General features: G+C 34.7%; 2 protein-coding genes across 3 annotated transcripts; one reads left to right on the forward strand and one right to left on the reverse strand.

The window, feature by feature from the left end:
* Window positions 1-7,874: 7,874 nt before the first annotated feature.
* LOC125212163 (EPIDERMAL PATTERNING FACTOR-like protein 4) lies at window positions 7,875-8,518 on the forward strand. The gene is made up of 2 exons (XM_048112287.1): window positions 7,875-8,027; window positions 8,133-8,518. Exons 1-2 carry the CDS (start codon window positions 7,955-7,957, stop codon window positions 8,309-8,311), a joined length of 252 nt encoding a protein of 83 aa, XP_047968244.1. The 5' UTR covers window positions 7,875-7,954; the 3' UTR covers window positions 8,312-8,518.
* A 3,318-nt stretch (window positions 8,519-11,836) lies between these two features.
* Window positions 11,837-15,152, reverse strand: LOC125202522 (VAN3-binding protein-like). 2 transcript variants are annotated; one of them, XM_048100927.1, is made up of 7 exons: window positions 14,732-15,152; window positions 14,412-14,531; window positions 13,447-13,864; window positions 13,140-13,364; window positions 12,931-12,980; window positions 12,673-12,730; window positions 11,837-12,509 (listed from the first exon to the last, which is right to left on the reverse strand). In XM_048100927.1, the coding sequence occupies exons 1-7, from the start codon at window positions 15,065-15,067 to the stop codon at window positions 12,307-12,309; spliced, it is 1,410 nt and encodes a 469-aa protein (XP_047956884.1). In that variant the 5' UTR covers window positions 15,068-15,152; the 3' UTR covers window positions 11,837-12,306. The 2 variants fall into 2 exon arrangements, with proteins under 2 accessions (XP_047956884.1, XP_047956885.1); XM_048100928.1 differs by having other exon boundaries at window positions 14,412-14,528; window positions 14,732-15,151.
* Window positions 15,153-18,416: the final 3,264 nt, after the last annotated feature.

Below are 18,416 nucleotides of genomic sequence, written 5' to 3' on the forward strand. Positions count from 1 at the left end.
TTCATTCAATTTCATTTTTTATTTTTATTTCCAACAAATTCAATTAATAAAAACACACTTTATTAATTAAAAGATGAGAGATAATGTGTTTGTGTGTAAAATGAAAGAGGTTAATAGGAGTATTTATAGAATAAAAAAACAAAATAAATAAAGAATTACCGTTGCGGAAAATAGAATTTTTTAAAAAAATATTTTTTTATTGCGTCAGTATGGCGACGCCCACTCGCGAGCCGGCGAGTGAGCATCACGCGTCGCGCCAGCGCTCTCCACATGATGCTGGCGCGTGGCGAGAAAGCCCGCCACCCCTCCCTCCACCCCGAGACACGCGACAAGACCGATTGATTGCAGCGGCGTCTCATCTCGCCGGGACGAGACCGAGTCCGCAGCGAGATGCCGCTGCGGATGCTCTTAAAACCGTGTCAGGCCAAATGTTCATACTCCCTTTGTCCCAAGTTACTTGAGTCTTATTCCATTTTGGGTTGTCTCAAGTTACTTGAGTCATTTTATTTTTTTGGCTAAAAACAAAACATCTAATCTCTCCTATTTTATTCTTTATTTTACTTTACTCTCTCTTCTTTCTCTTACTTCTCTCCTCTACTTTATTTAACTCACTAAGCACAACTTTCTTAAATCTTGTGCCGAAAAGAAACGCCTCAAGTAACGCGAGACGGGGGGAGTATTAAATGCTTGCGTATTATGAAGATAACTTACGCAATAATAATAAAATTGCCCTAATAATTTTTTGATACAAGAATACCTATATGTTAAAGTTACGGTTTACGTATGGAACTGATAGTTGGAGAACTTGATGTCAGCTTATGGCTAGCACTAAGAGAACAACAACAACTATATACGCTGGTTAGTTTTAATGCTACTCTTTCTGCGTTGTGTATCTATTTTGTCTTATCTTTAGTTCCATCTCAACTCTAATGAAATAGATCATTATAATTTCTATAAATTTTCATAAAATGCAACTCAATTATTCCATATTAATTCATTAGATCATTATAATTTCTATAAATTTTCATAAAATGCAACTCAATTATTCAATATTAAATCGATGTCATGTCTAAGTTCTCTGGTTGAATACTATTTTGCAGTTGTTTATTGGTCTATATCATTAATTCTTGAAATCTTCTATCATTTCAATAATCCGGTTTTCCTAGATTTAGGATAGAAAGTGATCATGAGGACAAGACTGCACTCCTATCCTCGTATACATCCCTTATGTTACTCATGGTATGTTTCAACTAGCCTAGAGCCATTTACGACTATTTTCACATCTTTAGTGACAAGAAGTTGCCAACTGCAAAAGGGCTCGTTGATTTGAAAATGGTGTTTGTCTTTATCAATAATGGTATTGTATCGAACTGAAAACGATACTTATGTTGAAAAGAAAAAAAGGATGTTGATCATCTATAATATTGATATTGTATTGAATTGAAACTAATATTGAGTATTGATTTCTATGGAATAATGTTTCATAATAAAACGATGCTCTGAAAAATGAAAATTGATATAAGGCTTTGATAAAAATGATATTGTATCAAATAAAAAATGTTCCATTTTCGGATTAGGCTTGATTATATTTAAAGAGAGACAATGATGTAGGAACACAATTCATGTGAACATATGCAACAGGGGCGTTCAGTTTGTAAGATTGTATCCCGAGATTAAATATGTAGTGTGTTTGGTTCATGAGATTCAACCACACAACTTAATTCTGGATGGATTATAATGGAATAATTAGTCATAGCTAACTTCATTTGACTAAAATAATCTCACAATTAAATTCTAGATTATATCTTGGTACCATATTATTGGTACCATATTATGTAGAAAACGCAGCACCTAAGGATATTGTAAGAATTTTATATGGAGAAAGTAGTTAGCTTTAATTCATAACTTAATTAAATGCCTAATGCTTTTTCTTTATGGACAAAATTACCCAGCAATAATATAGTTTATTATACGAAAAAGTGATCTAAAATCTTGATTGAATCTAAAGCAATGACAAACTCGTATTTTCATAGGTTTGAATGTTTAATTGGATGCTTGATGTTTTGAAATCCGAATCCTTAAGTTTTGATCAATTATTTGATACTCCCTCCGTTCCCTCATAGTTGAGACGGAATTTTTCGGCACGAAGTTTAAGAAATGAATGTTGAGAGCATCCGCAGCGGTAGGGAAAACTGCGTCCGTCCGTCCGTGCCGCTGGAGGTCGTCCGTCCGTGCCAGCGGCACGGCGCTGCTCTTAGCTAAGAGCACGTCCGTGCCGCTGAGCACAATTACGTGGCAGCTTCACGATTGGCCCAATTTCGCTTTTTTTTTTTTTTTTTTTTTTTTTTTTAAATTCGAAATTTATTTCAAAAAATGTTTTTAAATAAAAAAAATATTTTCCCACTTCCCAAAAAAATATATCCGTTTTCTACCCACTTTTAATTTATTTTTCAATTTTTTTTCCCCAAAATTCACATTTTCATCTATAAATACCCCAACTCCAACACAAAAAAAATCACATTCTCATCTATTATCTATTCTATCATCATCTACATTCTCTCATCTTTTTTCCTCATACTCTCTCATCTAAATTCTCACCACACTACACAATGTCCGGCTCCGGCGATCACCCTTCCGGCAATCGCGGTTGGAACCACAATTGGTTCGACTCCGAGGCCGGACATAGTCCGGAAACCCAATTTACGGCCCCTCCTCAAACCTAAGGTTCGCAAGCTCCGGGTGGCTACCGTCCTACCCGTTGCACGACCTAACGCCCGGGTTCGGGTGGGCACCCGAACCCGGATCGGGAGGGAGCAACGTGCCTCTACTCCTACTCCTACTTCTCGTTCCTACTCCTCCTGTTCGTGGCACCCGCACCCCGTACACTCCGGGTGAGATGATGACGATGTTCAAAGCCTACTTGGCAGTCTCCGAAGATCCGGACGTCGGCACGAACCAAACCGGGGATACGTATTGGTGGCGCATCACTCGCCTCTACAATGAAACCCGGCCGGCGGGAACCATCTATCGCAATGATAGTATGGTTCGCAATTGCATCTACATATGCAACGAGGCAATTGGGAAGTTCCAGGGGATTTACCTCCAGGAAGAGCGGTCGGCGGGGAGCGGCACGAACGAGCTCGACATCGTCACTGCCGCCTTGGCGGCATACCAACGGGAGGAGTTCAAACCGTTCAAGTACCTCGATTGTTGGCAGAGGGGCGCCAACATCCGAAGTATGGGCGGTATAGCAAGATCCTCCTCCAGCTCCTCCTCCAGCAAACGGTCCAGTCGGTTGCCTGGTCTCGATCCGGCTGTCTCCAATGATATGGCTACCCAGCTTGCCGGAGCTAACTTCTGGGTAGCCCCCGACGCTGGCCCGAGCAGTTCCCGCCCGCAAGGAAGGAAGTTAAGGCGGCGGCCAACCGCCCCGACCCCGGCCCCCGCCCCCGCTCCCTTTGTGCCTCCTCTACCCCCGAACAACACGTTGCGGACCATCTTGAGTCAACTCTATATGAACGATACATCTCGAATGACTCCGGATCAACTTGCAACACATGAGCAAATGATCCGGGGTCTCAAGAGGCAATTGGGGATAGAGGACTAGTCTTCCACGTGTGTAATTTTTAATTTGTAGGATTTTAATTATGTATTTTTTATTTTCTAGGATTTTAATTATGTATTTTTATTTTTTAGTATTTTAATTATATAATTTTTATTTTTTAGGATTTTAATTATGTAATTTTTATTTTTAATGTATTTTTATAATGTAGAAATGTTTTTAATAATTGGAGTATTTAAATTGAATAATAGAATGGTGGGACCCTTGAGCTTGTCCTTAGCTAAGAGCACGGATGTGGGTGTTGTGCTCTTAGCTAAGGACAAGGAGTAAAAGTGGGTTCGGGCCCACTTCCGTGCTCTTAGCTAAGAGCACGGATGGAGATGCTCTGAAGTGTGTTAAATAAATAGATAAAAAAGTAAGAAAGAGAAAAAGGTAGAGAGAATAAAGTAAAAAGTGAATAAAGTTGAGAGAATAAAGTAAGAGAGAATAAAGTAAGAAAGAAGGAAAAATTACTATATATGGAAATGACTCAACTATGATGAAACTTTCCGAAATGAAAAAATGACTCAACTATAAAGGAACGGAGGGAGTACTATTTGGGAATTCGGCAATTTTGCTATGGATATGCTCACACAACAGTTAATTACAATATGACTTAATATATCATATAATTCAAATAATCAAATAAGATAAATAAAAAATAACAAAATTACATAAAAACAGAACCAGATGAAACTACCTAATTGAGTAATTATTGTGCAACGTTACAGTTTTGACTTTACCTTTTAATTCATAATTTAACTATTGATAAGTGTTAAATTTATACTCCATCTACTAAATCTATGAATTTAATGGTCTTAAAATTTATTTATTTGTTATACATGAAATTATTTGTTATGAACCCAAAGTCCAAGAAGACCGTGTAGCAATAGCAAAGATCATTTGTGTACATGAATTGGGCCTCGACACATATCAATCAATCCATCCCAACGTGGGACCCTTTCTCCTAAACTTTTTTCTTGAACATTGAAATAGATCAAAACAAACAAATCTATCTAAATCAACTTTATATTTTGGTACGCCAACGCCTCCTCCAATCTTTTTTCTCTCTCTACTCTAGGTATTATTTGAAAGACTGTAAAAATTCATGTACTAATTCTTTTCATAGAGTTTGTACACCTAAAACGTTGACATCACATATTATTAATGTCTAAGCTCTAAGATGTTACACATAGAGTGACTAATGTGATGGAATAACAATCACATGAATCTCCTTCTACAATAAGCTAATTCGCTTAAACGAGATTTAACGAAGTTATTATTGATGAGTGAAATGATAAAAACGGTCTTCCCTCAATCCTTCATTCGTATATGGTAACTGTCCACTTTGGTTCCTGACTTCTAGTAGTAATTATCCATTTTGGTTCCAGCATAGAGTATACAAAAATTAATAGAATATGAGACATACTTTTTATTTGTGGTAAAATAGTAAAAGTGGACAATTAATAGGAAACGGATGAAAACGGTAAAAGAGGACAATTAGTGGGGGACGAAGTGAGTAAATAAATAAAAATGAAATAAAATAAACTAATAGATAAATAAAAATAAAATAAAATACTTTTTATGTTTTCTAAAAATATGGAGTTTTAGGAACACATGTTTTAATGCAAAATTGATAAAATAAAAGAAAAATAAAAGAAAAATAAATTTGAAATACTACCGGTGAATAGTGTGACTCAACTAGTGTTGTAATTTGTTGTGAATGATTTTCAAAATTAAATAAATGAATTAATTCTGTAAGACATACTAAAACGTCAAAAGAAAATAATTTTTTGACAACGGGTTGTTATAAAAATATGAAAATACGTTGATTTTTTTGTTAAAAGATAAGTGGAATAATATAAATGGAGAAATTCCAGAAGATACGCATTTTGAATCGTGGGATAGGGGAAGTAATCGAAATAAATTATATGCTCAATAAAACTAATGTGCCTAGGTGAAAATAGTTAAAAAAGTTGTACCTCCTTTGTCCCACTTAAAATGACCACATTTTTTAGTGGTAATTGTTAAGTGGAATGAAGTAGAAAGTAAAAAGGTAGTTGAATATTTTAATGAGAAGAGACGAGAGAGAATGTTATTTATAAAATTGGAAAGTGGCCATCTTGAGTTGGACAAAAAAAAAAAGTGTTTATCTTGAATGAGAAGGATGAAGTATAATGGTACTATTTGATATAAATTATATGTTCAACAAAACTAATGTGCCTAGGTGAAAATAGTTACTTCAAGAAAAGTTGTATTTGAAACAAATGATACTCCCTCCGTCCGTCTAAGATTCTAATTTCTTAGCGGTACAAATTTTAAGAAAGTTAAAGAAAAATGAGTTAAAAAAAGTTAAAGAAAATGAGTTGAAAAAAGTTAAAGAAATACGAGTCTCACTTGTATAGATTAATTTTAAATAAAATGCGAGTGGAATGAGCTAGTGGAATGTGAGACTCTATTACCATTTACGGTAAAAGTGAACTAAGACTCTTATTAGCGGACTGACTAAAATGAACAAACGAGACTCTTATTCGCGGACGGATGAAGTACTTCAAATGTTTCACTTTATTGTTTTATTTTATTCCATTCATATTTCTATTTTTGGAAAATAGTAAATCATCATTAATATATTTAACTATATTTTTTTATCTCTTTATTATTATATTAATTACAATTTGTCGCTCAATTAATGTATTCAAAATATTTTTTCTCCTTCCATTTAACATGTTAAATGAAATTTCTTTAAACCTCGTCTAATCCTATAAGTATTACTCCATCTGTCCCATTAAAAATGAAACGTTTTTTCTTTGGAATTTACCACTAAAAATGAAATCTTTCCTAAAATGAAAACAATACTATCTCTACTTTTTCTTCTCTCTTACTTTACTCTCTTTTATTAACTCACAAAACAATACCGCATAAAATCTTTTGTCGGAAACCAAATATTTCATATTTATTGGGACCAGATGGAGTATATCTTTTGAGGGATAAATGGTCCGTCTCATTCTAAGTCATTGTTTTCTTCTTGGGACTTCTCACTCTAAATGATATTCCCTTCGTCCCATGAAAGATGTCTCACTTTCTCTTTTAGTTTGTCACATTTAATATGTCATATTTCCATTTTTTGAAAAAAGTTATCTCTCACATTAATATAAATATTATATTTTCTCTATCCACTTAATACACAAAATAAAATTTTCTAAAATTCCGTGACATCCCACAAGTGCGACATTTTTTGCGGGATGAAAGAAATACTATATTTCATAAAATAGAAATGCAAATCTTTTAAATTATTCTCTCTCCTTTAACTTATTAAACAACATGTATAAAATTTTGAGAATTGAGGGAGTACTATTTTTTAGTCAGCAAGTATATAGTCCTCCTCGGCGACACCTACCCTACTAATAATTCTAAATATTCCACCGAATTTCATTTTCACACAATTGTTGTTTTGGTTTTGTAAAATACCAAAAAATGATAAGTAAAAAATACTTTCATATTCAGAATATAATATCATTACAAATTGTATACTTGTATGCAATTATAGCTAGACCAATAGAATACAGCACGGGAATTTCATTGAAAAAAGATGTATTGGTTGTATGAAAATATGAATACGCTAGGATCTATGGAAAAAGAAGCTAAACAACAAATTTACAACCCAAAATCTTGACCAAATTAATTATAGCAAGATAAAATATCATTCAAACTTCAAAATGGTCCCCTTCCCATATATGAACTGAATATAATAAAGTGAGCTATATATTAATTGCTCAAATTATACCATAAAATCCGCATGAAATTCAATCATCTGATGCTTTATTTTACATTAGTATGAGTTTTTTTAAAGGTCAAATATACATTTACGGGATATAAAAGCCTCGATGTAAAAATGAATAGAGGTAATAAAACAATGAAATGTGCATAGAAAATACACCATAAAGGAACTAACGAATAGTATATCTAAGTACTAATCGTATATTAAAATTATACTGCTACTCTCTATGTCCCATTGAATATGACCCACTTTTCTTTTCGATTTCTCCTAATCAAAATGACGCATTACTAAATATAGAAAGTCCTTAAAATACTTTATTCTTTCTTTTGAACACAGAATTAATTTGCATAAAATCTCGTCTTGTCTAAGAAAGGGAATAGTACTTATACTACAAACCTCTTAAATTACAATTCGATTTTCACACACACACTGTCTAGTCTTCTTTGACTTGGACTCACACACACGGTTGCATCAATAATATATGTATCTATTACTACTATTATCTTTTCAGGCACACACAACACAACCACACTCAGCCTTGAGCCTTCCCACCTCCAATAATCCTCTCCGCCGCTATGAACCAATTAACCCTCTTCGCCGCCGTCACGACGCTCCTCTTCCTTGCCTCCGCCTCAGCCTTGACCTTCGGTATATCTCTACGTACCTACTTCATTACTATATTTGTACATACATATATACTTATAAGTCATGTTTAGAATTGAGTAATTAAGTAAGGATGATTGGTGTGTGCAGGGGAGGAGGCTGTAGGAGTGGGCCCGGGATCGTCGCCGCCGTCATGCAGATCCAAGTGCGGGCAGTGCACGCCGTGTAAGGCGGTTCGCGTGGCGATTCACCCGGGCTTCACCTCCAAACTGGAGTACTATCCGGAGGCCTGGAGGTGCAAATGCAGAGACAAGATCTTCTTCCCTTGAGTAACAATATTAATTAATTATTTAATTAATTAATACCTCATTTTTAGTTTAGTATATGCATATTTAATTTGTACTACTACTACTACTAGTACTTAATTGGGGTTTTTGCCAACATTTGTTGTTTATTTTGTCCTGTACATACAATACCATACTATGAGGAGTGCAGAGATAACAGACTATTTCAGTATACTTTTAATTTTAGCTCTATTTAATTTGTTTACTGTTAATTCATGACCTTATTTTTAGCGCCTCTCGATTTTATGTTCTCAACGTCAGACTAGACTGACTAAACTACAAAGTCACAAATAAAGGAAACACAAAATTTTAGATATAATCATCTTGTTTAGCCTTTGTTTACTTGTGACATTTCTTGCATTTAACCTATACCTCTCTGACCGATTTTTGTACTAGTATAAATTTATTTTAACTATTCACATGTGGAATTTTCAGATTATACATGGGCTACAATTCATTGACTAAAAATTCAAATAGGATATGAATATGATTAATGTTTTGAATTTGGTGGGATGCATTATTAATTTAATTAATTAATTTGGCGTATAGTTTATGTGACTTATTCAATGCAGGTGATAGCATGGGACAGCATCAACACTGTGTATTTAAATATTAGTTCTATAGATATGATGGACGTGATAGGTACATATCTTTTATTTATAATAATCATATTTTATACTCCCTCCGTCCCACATTAAGAGTCACACTTTTCCATTTCGATCCGTCCCCAATTAAGAGTCACACTTCATTTTTACCATAAATAGTAAGTAGATCCCACATTCCATTAACTCAATTCACTCACATTTTATTATAAAACCAATATAAAAAAATGGGTCTCACATTCCACTAATTTTTTCAACCAACTTTTCTTTATATTTCTTAAAATCCGTGCCCAATTAAAGAGTGACTCCTAATAGGGGACGGAGGGAGTATCTATTTAGGACATCGGCGACGCAATATGAAAAATATCATAATTACCTCGTTCCTTGCCAAGAAAAAGAATTCAATTATTCATATTATAGTACAACAATAATGTTGTAAACATAAAAGTACATTAAAATTATCTTGAAATCGACAAATTACCTTGTAAATAAAAGAATTTTTAGTTAAGATTCGAATACTTTGCAGATTTTTTATATTTATGTAATTACTGTATTAATTATTTGGAATGTTTTATTTAAAGACCAAATTCTATGATAAAATCTAATTTGCGTTATTTTTATAGCAAAAGTACTTACAAGTTCTGACTCTTAGGCGAGTTTTAATCGAGTCATTTCCTTTTTAGTAAAAAGTCAATACATTTCTTCTCAATTACTTTACTAGTACTTTATTCATTCTTCATTACTCTGCCTTTTTCATTTCTTACTTTATTTTGTCTTTTTACTTAACTCACTTAACATTATTTTTCTTAGATCACATGCCGAAATAAACGTCTCTATTACCGTGGAACGAAAAAGTAATAATTAGTCAATTAGTGTGAACATGATCTCATTGTGCTGTATCTCTGACCAAATAACAGCTAAATATTTGTGACGGTTCCACATCCAAATCCAAAATAAATTAATGTGGATGTTTTCTACTGTAAGTCATTTCCTCTTTAGTCTAATGTAGATAAGAATAATTGTCAACCGATATACTTAATAGATTGAAATTGATATCTTCAGCTATTTAAGTCCATTTACCAAAACTAATTTATGTACCGCTCCTAAGTAGGCAGGTTTTACTAAGCATTGATGCCGCTCACTAATCACTAAACTACCAGTACAATAAAATAGACTAGTTGTTTACTTAATTGCACCATTCAGAGAAGTTACCGACCACAATTATGCTCAGTCGTTTACTTAATTGCACCATTTATATATTATTGAAACTAAGTTGATAAATAATTAATTTTGAGTATCCTAATTGACTAGTTCAGATTTTAAAAGTTTAGTAGAACCTATATAGTAATACTATTAATTTGATTAATAAGTGGAAGCCGAGTTCGGGTTTTGAGTATGCATGGTTTTAGTTTCTTATAAAATCGGTTTTAATTTAAAAATTAATTTTTCATAAAAGTAGCAGTTAATTGTCTTATTTGAATTTTTAGGATTTTAATTTGTAATATTCGAGTATTTTGATTAATATTTTTTAATTGAAATGTTTTTTAAATGAAACGGTATTTTTAATCAAAGAAGTAAAATAATTAAGAGATGAGATGGTATGGAGATGAAAGATTGCAAGTGTTATCTCTTGATGAAGAGATGAGTAAAAAGTGGTGTGGGACCCGTTAAATGTGTAGAAATGAGATGAATTGGAGATGAGATCGTGGATGTCCTACGGGTGTATTTGAATTGGTAGATAGTCACATTTAAAGTACATTTAATGGTCAAAACAAGTGTTTTATATGTTGGTTAAATTTTCTGCGTGGCCCCGCTCAATGGGCAAGATCCCGTTGAATTAAGGCTGAAAAAATGTGTTTTATTATCATAGAAAATTATGTGGTAATAATATGTGCAACACTATATTAATCTTAAATTACGTGGAATTTACTAATATAGCCCTCAATTTTAGAAATATAGAAAAAGTCAGAGGGTAATTTTGAAATATAGTGTGCTTTAAATACAAACCAAACATGTGATATTAAGGACTATATATAACATACCATCAATTTAAACACCACAAATAAAAATGGAAAACAAAAAATTTGCAAAATGATTGTGTTCTAAATGAAAGATGAACTTCAATCCAAACACACCCTACAACATAGTAGTATCATTTATTTATATGTATAAATATATACTACCTCCGTCCAAACAAAAAAATTAGACTAATTTACCATTTTGGGTCATCCACCAAAATTAGACCAATTTTAAATATGGAAAATTTTGAACAAATACTAACCATACACATCATTCTAAATGTGGACTCCACAATCCTCCTCTACACTACTTTCACCACTTTTTCCCTCCATCTCTTTTACTTTACTTAAAACAATACTCTCTCTGTTCCACATATTTTCACACATACTTTACTCTCTCTTACTTTTTTCTCTATTCATCTATCTACCTTTTTTATTTTCCACTTTATTCTCTCTTTATTTAACTCACCTAACATATTTTTTTTAATCTCCGTGCTGAAAAGAAACGTCTCCACTACTATGGAATGGAGGGAGTATCATTTACTACAATTTTGTCATGCAGGTTGTATAAATAAGTTTATCAAATGTTTTATTTATAAAGTATCTGTTATTAGTTAAATGTTTCATACAAAATGTGATTATTTGAGATTCCAAATAAATGTACAACATTATATTTTAAGATAACCGCCGAAGGACAGAAATCATGTACAAAATCCTAAAAGAAAAAGTATACTACTACTATTTAAAACGAAATTATCATTTTCCTAATTGAACACAAATAAAATATTAAAGGGGCATTAGTTTTGTGGATAAGATAAATTTTTTTTGACATGATAGGTAGGTTTGAGTTATCTGGATTATTTAGTTTTGTGGAAGGTGAGGTTGCCTTCTCCTACAAACAGTCTGAATTTGTGCATTATCTTCAATTCAGACAATCTTACAGTCCTAGTCAAACTATTACAGTAAAAGACAAAAAGCAAACAGATTGTAATACTGCAGTAATGATTACAAACCAAACAGCCTAATCACAAACCTTAATCTATGTTCCCAACACTAATTAACTGGATTTAACATTATCTGCATTGTAATAATATAAAATTCAAGAAAAATGGATCCCCCCATTATTTTTTGACCATAACCTAGTCCAAGATACCACTTTTCCTTTCCCACAAGATCACATGGTTTTCTATCTTTCTTTAATTTCACTTTACCTTTTACCTTTACTAAATGCCTCCATTTGTGACAAACTTAAGCTTCATTTTATACATTGGACATTGGCAAAGAAATATGAAAAACAAAAAACAACAATTCCCAAGCAAACTTCAAGACTTTAGGCCATAATCATAGGATATTAAAACCATCACATCTTCTTATCTGCAGTGATTGTAAGCAGCCTTGTAACACCTTGAGTCCATATATCATGCTCCCTTTGATTCCGGCACTCAAACTCGACGACCCCACGCGCCACCGTCTTCAAGGAGAAGTATCTCCGGTCCTCTCCGCCTTCAAGCAGGTGACGCCCCGGCCACGCTGGAATGTCCTTCATCACCTCCAGCACTACATCTGAGAATTTCAAGAAAAAGATGCCAACTTTCTTTATCTTTTTTTTACTCTCATAACAATTTTCACACTACTTTCTCAAATCCCCAAATGGAAGCAAGCCCACCACCTCCAATTCTGTAAATAAAAAGAAAAGACAAAAGCAGAAAATTAAAGGCTCACTCACTCTTTTTCTTTTTTGTGACTGTCCCAGCAACATGTCTACTCTTCATTTTCAGTATCACCTGTCAAAATGTGAATCAAAAACTCTGTTTTAGATCATGGAAAGCAAAAGGCAGATCAGCATTTTGTATGTTTTTCATTAGCTTTAGCTTTTGCCCCCACTTGATTGAAGTTTCTTTGCTGAAGATTAGATGTAAAGCCGAGCATAATATCATTGGCAAAGAGTTTGATTGTTCAATCATGGCCAAGAAAAGGCTCTCACCTGACCCATTCTGTTGATGTACACAGACACAATCTTCCAATGAAGATCACCTGCATTTCACCATACAGAATTCAACCATTACTCGACTACAATCATCGACAAAAAACGTGTAAAGACCATCATCATCATCATCAATCTGACATACTAATAGAGGCACTAACTAGAACATTTTTGTTAAAACATTGAGACGAGGAGACTCAAGAATTTACCCTTTCGCGTTCGTTTCAGGAGCTCCCCGCCTCTAGCAAGCAACTCCTTACTGCAAATACCGAGGAAATTCTCTTCAGCTACAAGCTCGCCACTGTGGCTTCCGTTCAAACTCCCATTTCTTCCACTACTGCCACCATTAGGCACCCTGTCCGCGGGGGTAACAGATGCGATGTTCCACACTTCCTTCAACGCCCTCGCCTTCAATGTGGCAGCGCCGCGCAGAGCTGGGAAAAATTTAGCAGACATTCACTAAAAAACCTTCTCAAAAACATAAAAGAATGATCCAAGAATTGGCAAGATTTGTACCAGTAGCTGCAGCAGCTGTCAAGGTCATAATGTCTCCAGGAGATTGCACGTTGACAGCGGAGCTGACCACCGAGGCCAAGTGCTCGCGCTCAGCCCCCATGGCCTCGGCCGCCTCAACACACTGTGCAGCCACCAGTGTTGCAGCTGAGGCCACGGCCATGTCGGTCTTGGCCATCTGCTCATCCTTTCTAGCTCCAGAAGATGCGGCTGTGGCAGCCGCGATGGCAGCAATAGCAGCTGCTACACCAGCAACAGATATAGCAGCATGAAGCTGTGCATTCTGTGCCCTCAACTCCTCCTTCTTCTTCTCTTTCCTATCCTTCAACCACCTCCCCACCGTCTTCCTCCCGCCTGCAGATGGCCCGATGACGAAGCTGGCCTTGATCTGGTTGCTACCGCCAACATGATCATTCATCAACTACATCAAAAAAAATCAATGTCAACATCAAATTCACTAAATTTTGATGATAAAGTAATGCTAAAAATGTTGCATCCTCCACGTTTTGATTCAATCAATAAGATTACCACAAAAAGAGCCCACCAAGACCAACATGAACCACAACTGAAGATGGCAGAGTGCCCCACATAATAAATTCACTTCTTTCCATTATTGCCAGACAATCAAAGCTGTTACATTTATCACAATTTTTTTCCTAGGAGAAATTAGAATTAAGAAATTAAATATTTAGCCACCCCAAAAATTCCTCCATCTTTAAAGCTAATGCAAGAAACTGATATAGGTGGTCTCAGTCTGGTACTTTGTTAACAGTTTCAGAATGTTGTTGGTTAAAGAGAAAGCTGATACATACTCTCTCTCTCTCTGTTGCAGAACTTGTGTTTTGTGCGACCAAATAAATAACACAGACAAATAATTCGTACTACTCCAAAAACATAAATGCAAATGCAAGACAGCAAACACAGTAAAGCAAGAAACAAATAGAATAATGAGAGAAAAATGAAGAAACCTTGAGATCATCCATTTCAGATGGGGAGACTGGTGGGCTATCAGAGATGGAACCACCACCGCCGTTGAGGGGCCCACTGCTGTGGGAAGGCCTTCCTGAGCTATGCGGTGATACAGCCTGCTTTACATGTAGTACCCTCATCAAAATCACAATAAAAAAAACGTTCTTGATTCTTGAATTGCAGAACTCAACAACAAATCCTCTGTTTTTCCATACATTCACGTACGAAATTCACATAATTCCAAGAATATGGGTAGGGACAGAGGGAAAGATTTGATTTTTAAGTAACAGACAGATACAAAAATTGGATCTTTACTTACAGACTGAGACATAATGCGCTCCATGACAAGCTGAGAGGTCTCAGAAGAAGCAAAGGAGAAGGGGTTTCCGGCGGCGGCGGAGTCGAGCTCGGCGGAGATATCTTCGAGGATGATTTCGGCGGGAATGTGGGAGGGGCGCGGCGGCGGAGCAAGAGCTTTGGAGATTTGGAGGGCGGAGGAGCTCCAGGAGCGGGAGAGGAACTCCATGGGCTCTCTGGGAGTCTCTGGTGGGTTATACATGTGGTGAAGCTGGGCGGTGTCCATGGCGGATGATGGAGCTGTTTTTAGTTGAAGAAATGGGATCATGAGATATATGGGTAAATGAGGTGATTCCATTCTTTATAGGGAAGAAGGAGAGAGAAAGGAACAGTTAATCGGGTATATGTCAAGACGATTGCAGAGACGAAAAGCTCGCAGACATTATTTTACGAGAAAGTAGAGACAAATTTTAAAGTGGTGCGACTAATTTTTTCTGTTCAAAATTTAAGTACTAGTACTAGAAAAATGTCATTTTTGTATTTTCGTTTTTTTAAAAATATTTTGATGTAATTATAGGTTTCCATTCGAATTGTTCTATGGATTTGGATTTTGATTTTTCAAGTTCAATTTTTACAATAATTCGATTCTGCTCGATTTCGGCAAAATTGAATGTTTACCTCTATATTATTCCCTTCGCCCGCCATTAAAAGTCTCATTTTTTAGCGTCATGAGTTTTAAGAAACATTAAAAAAATTGGATGGAAAAAAGTCGATGGAATATGAGTCTCACTTATATATATTAGTTTTAAATAAAATGTGAGTGGAATGAATTAGTGAAAGGTGAGACTCTATCACTCCCTCCGTCCCAAGGAAGATGACCCATTTCTTGGGCGGCACGGGATTTTATGCAAATTTATTTTGTGTGTTGAGAGGAGAGAGTAAAGTAAGAGAGATGGAATAAAGTAGAGATAAAAGTGTTTCCATTTTAAGTAATGAGTCATCTTAGTTGGGACAAACTAAAAAGGAAAGTGAGTCATCTTCAATGGGACAGAGGGAGTACTATTTATGATAAAAGTGAATCAGAACTCCTATTTGCGGACGGTCTAAAATAGAAAAAGGGACTCTTATTCGCAGACAGAGGAAGTATAATGTTTCTAGTTATTTTAAAGGCATGAATAATTGAAGCCCTTGTCGAGATCGAACAACAAAACGTGCAGCGCGGTGTGGTGCGGTTCGGCCTCATATGTTCTTGGGACAACGGTGCAGCCCGGACCTGACCGAAGCCCTCTCCATCAGTATAAGAGCATCCACAGTATTGGACTCAAAATCCAGCCACAAACCCATTTTTCAACTGCCACGTCAATTTTTCAAGTTCTAGCAATAAATGCTACTCCCTCTGTCCCTAATAATTTGTCATCATTTGGTGCGGCATGAGTTTTAAGAAATATAATAGAAATTGAGTTGAAAAAGTTAATGTCATATGAGTCATACTTTTATAAATTAATTTATACTCCCTCCGTCCCACAAGAATATGCACTCTTTCCTTCTTAGTCGTTCCACAAGAATATGCACTTACTAAATATGAAAAGTCTTTTATCTCTAATGAGGTGGGACTCATTCTCCACTAACAATACTTTAATTACTTTTCTCTCTACCTCTCTCTTACTTTACCAATTTTACATTAAAACTCGTGACGAATCCAAAGTGCATATTCTTTGGGGACGGAAGGAGTAATAAAATGTGAGTGAGAATGAGTTAGTGAGATGTGAAATCTGCTAATAAAAATGACAAAACTGAAAGGTGATAAATTTTTAAGGTCGAAAGAAAATGGAAATAAGTGACAAATTTTCTAGAACGGAAGGAGTACTAGAACAATATAGCCCGCCCCAAATTCAGCCCCAATTTCACCTACAACTTTTAACATGCTTTTTAGTCATTTAATAATTGACTTAATTGAAATTTATATCAATTGAAATCAAAAAAGTAAATTTCGATAAAAAAAAATGCAATAATTTAAAATACAAAAAGTTTACAAAAAAATTATGTAAAAACGTAAATTAAATACTGATTTTTTTATAAAAAATTTGAGAAACGAGTGTATAAGTTTTGATGTGAATAATGGATATTTATTGATGAAATTAAGATATTTATATGAAATAGAGGTATATAAAATTATTTTTAAAAGGGGGAGGGGGGAAGGCCGACTATTCAGCCGGAAATGGGGCTAGCGGCCAGGCCGCCGCACTTAGAGAGGGAGTTGCAGTGCTGCCCCGTCGGGCGGCCCCCCTCAATCGTGGTTGCATTGTTGATGCTCTAAGGATGCGTCCCCGAATACGACTGCATTGCAAGGCGCAGGCCTGAATAGAACCAAATGCACACAATATTTATTTTTTATACATTATTTTTATCATTTTTCATCTATAAATATAACGTAATTTGATCACAATTAATGGTATTATTTGAAAAAAATTATTATTATTCAATTTGAGAAATTTTAATGATGTACTGTATTTTTTTTTATTGGATAGCTTTATTTTGGACTTATTTATTCTAACTTTATAATATACATAAATTTAAAAATATAATATCAAATTGAATACTTAATAAATAAATTTGTTAAATATTTGGGTTTGATTTGTGATATGAGTTATAGTAAAAGATCTGGGTTGATTTAGGATATGAGTTGTGGGTAGCCTAAGAATAATTTATACTCCCTCCATCCAAAAAAAATTGTTCTAATTATGGAAGACGCGGGTTTTAACGAGAAAATTGATAAAATAAGAGAGAATGAGTAAAAGTAGGTAAGTAGGAATGATAGAGAGAAAAAGTGGGTAAAGTATAAGAAAGAAACTTTTAATTTATAGAAATGAGACTATTTTTTGTCAACATCTTAAAATGACAAAATGGAACTATTTTATGTGGACGGATGGACTAAAATATTATTTTGTCTTTAAATTTTAATGTTATATTAGCAAGCACAATAATGCTAGCGAAATCCATACATTCTAAAAGTAATTAAATGATTTAAATCAATAAAAAACAACAAAAATTAATATGCGAGTATACTAGTCAAACAGCCGATTGTGCCCTCGCAATTGAAGATTTTGCGAGCACATACGACGTGCTTGCTACATAACAAAGATTGATGCTTGTAAATTTGAGCGAGTGACATAGTTGCGAGCATCGGTGAACTGTTAATGACATTTAGTGAGCATTTTGGTACTCACCAAACTTCGTTTTTTTTAGGGGAGAGCATTTTTGAACATTATGAATTTGACCTAATTGTTTGTGCATAAATTATGCATGGTTGTACCACAATTATTTATGGAGTCGAATTAAGAGAGAGGTAAGACAAGATATTAATTGAGCAATTGAATATCAGAACATCCATATCTAATATGAGTTGATCCAAATATAGAATTGAATAAGGGAGGGGCCATAGAAGTACTTGAGAGCGAGGGCATATGGAAAGAGGTTATAAATAGGTAGAATTGAGTGGTGATGAAACAATGAGTGAGAGTTGTAACCAAATTCAATTTTACAAAGCCAATGTGGGTCTCAAATATTGTCAATCATTGAATTTCAAAGCTGGAATGCGCGTCCTCATTTAATCCAAATTTCATCACCGACTACCAATTGCATCTATTTTAGATTATCATAGTTGCTACTCTAAATAACATCAACATATAATAAATAATGTATGGGTT

Source organism: Salvia hispanica, chromosome 1 (genome assembly GCF_023119035.1).
Source record: "Salvia hispanica cultivar TCC Black 2014 chromosome 1, UniMelb_Shisp_WGS_1.0, whole genome shotgun sequence".
Taxonomy (NCBI): domain Eukaryota; kingdom Viridiplantae; phylum Streptophyta; class Magnoliopsida; order Lamiales; family Lamiaceae; genus Salvia; species Salvia hispanica.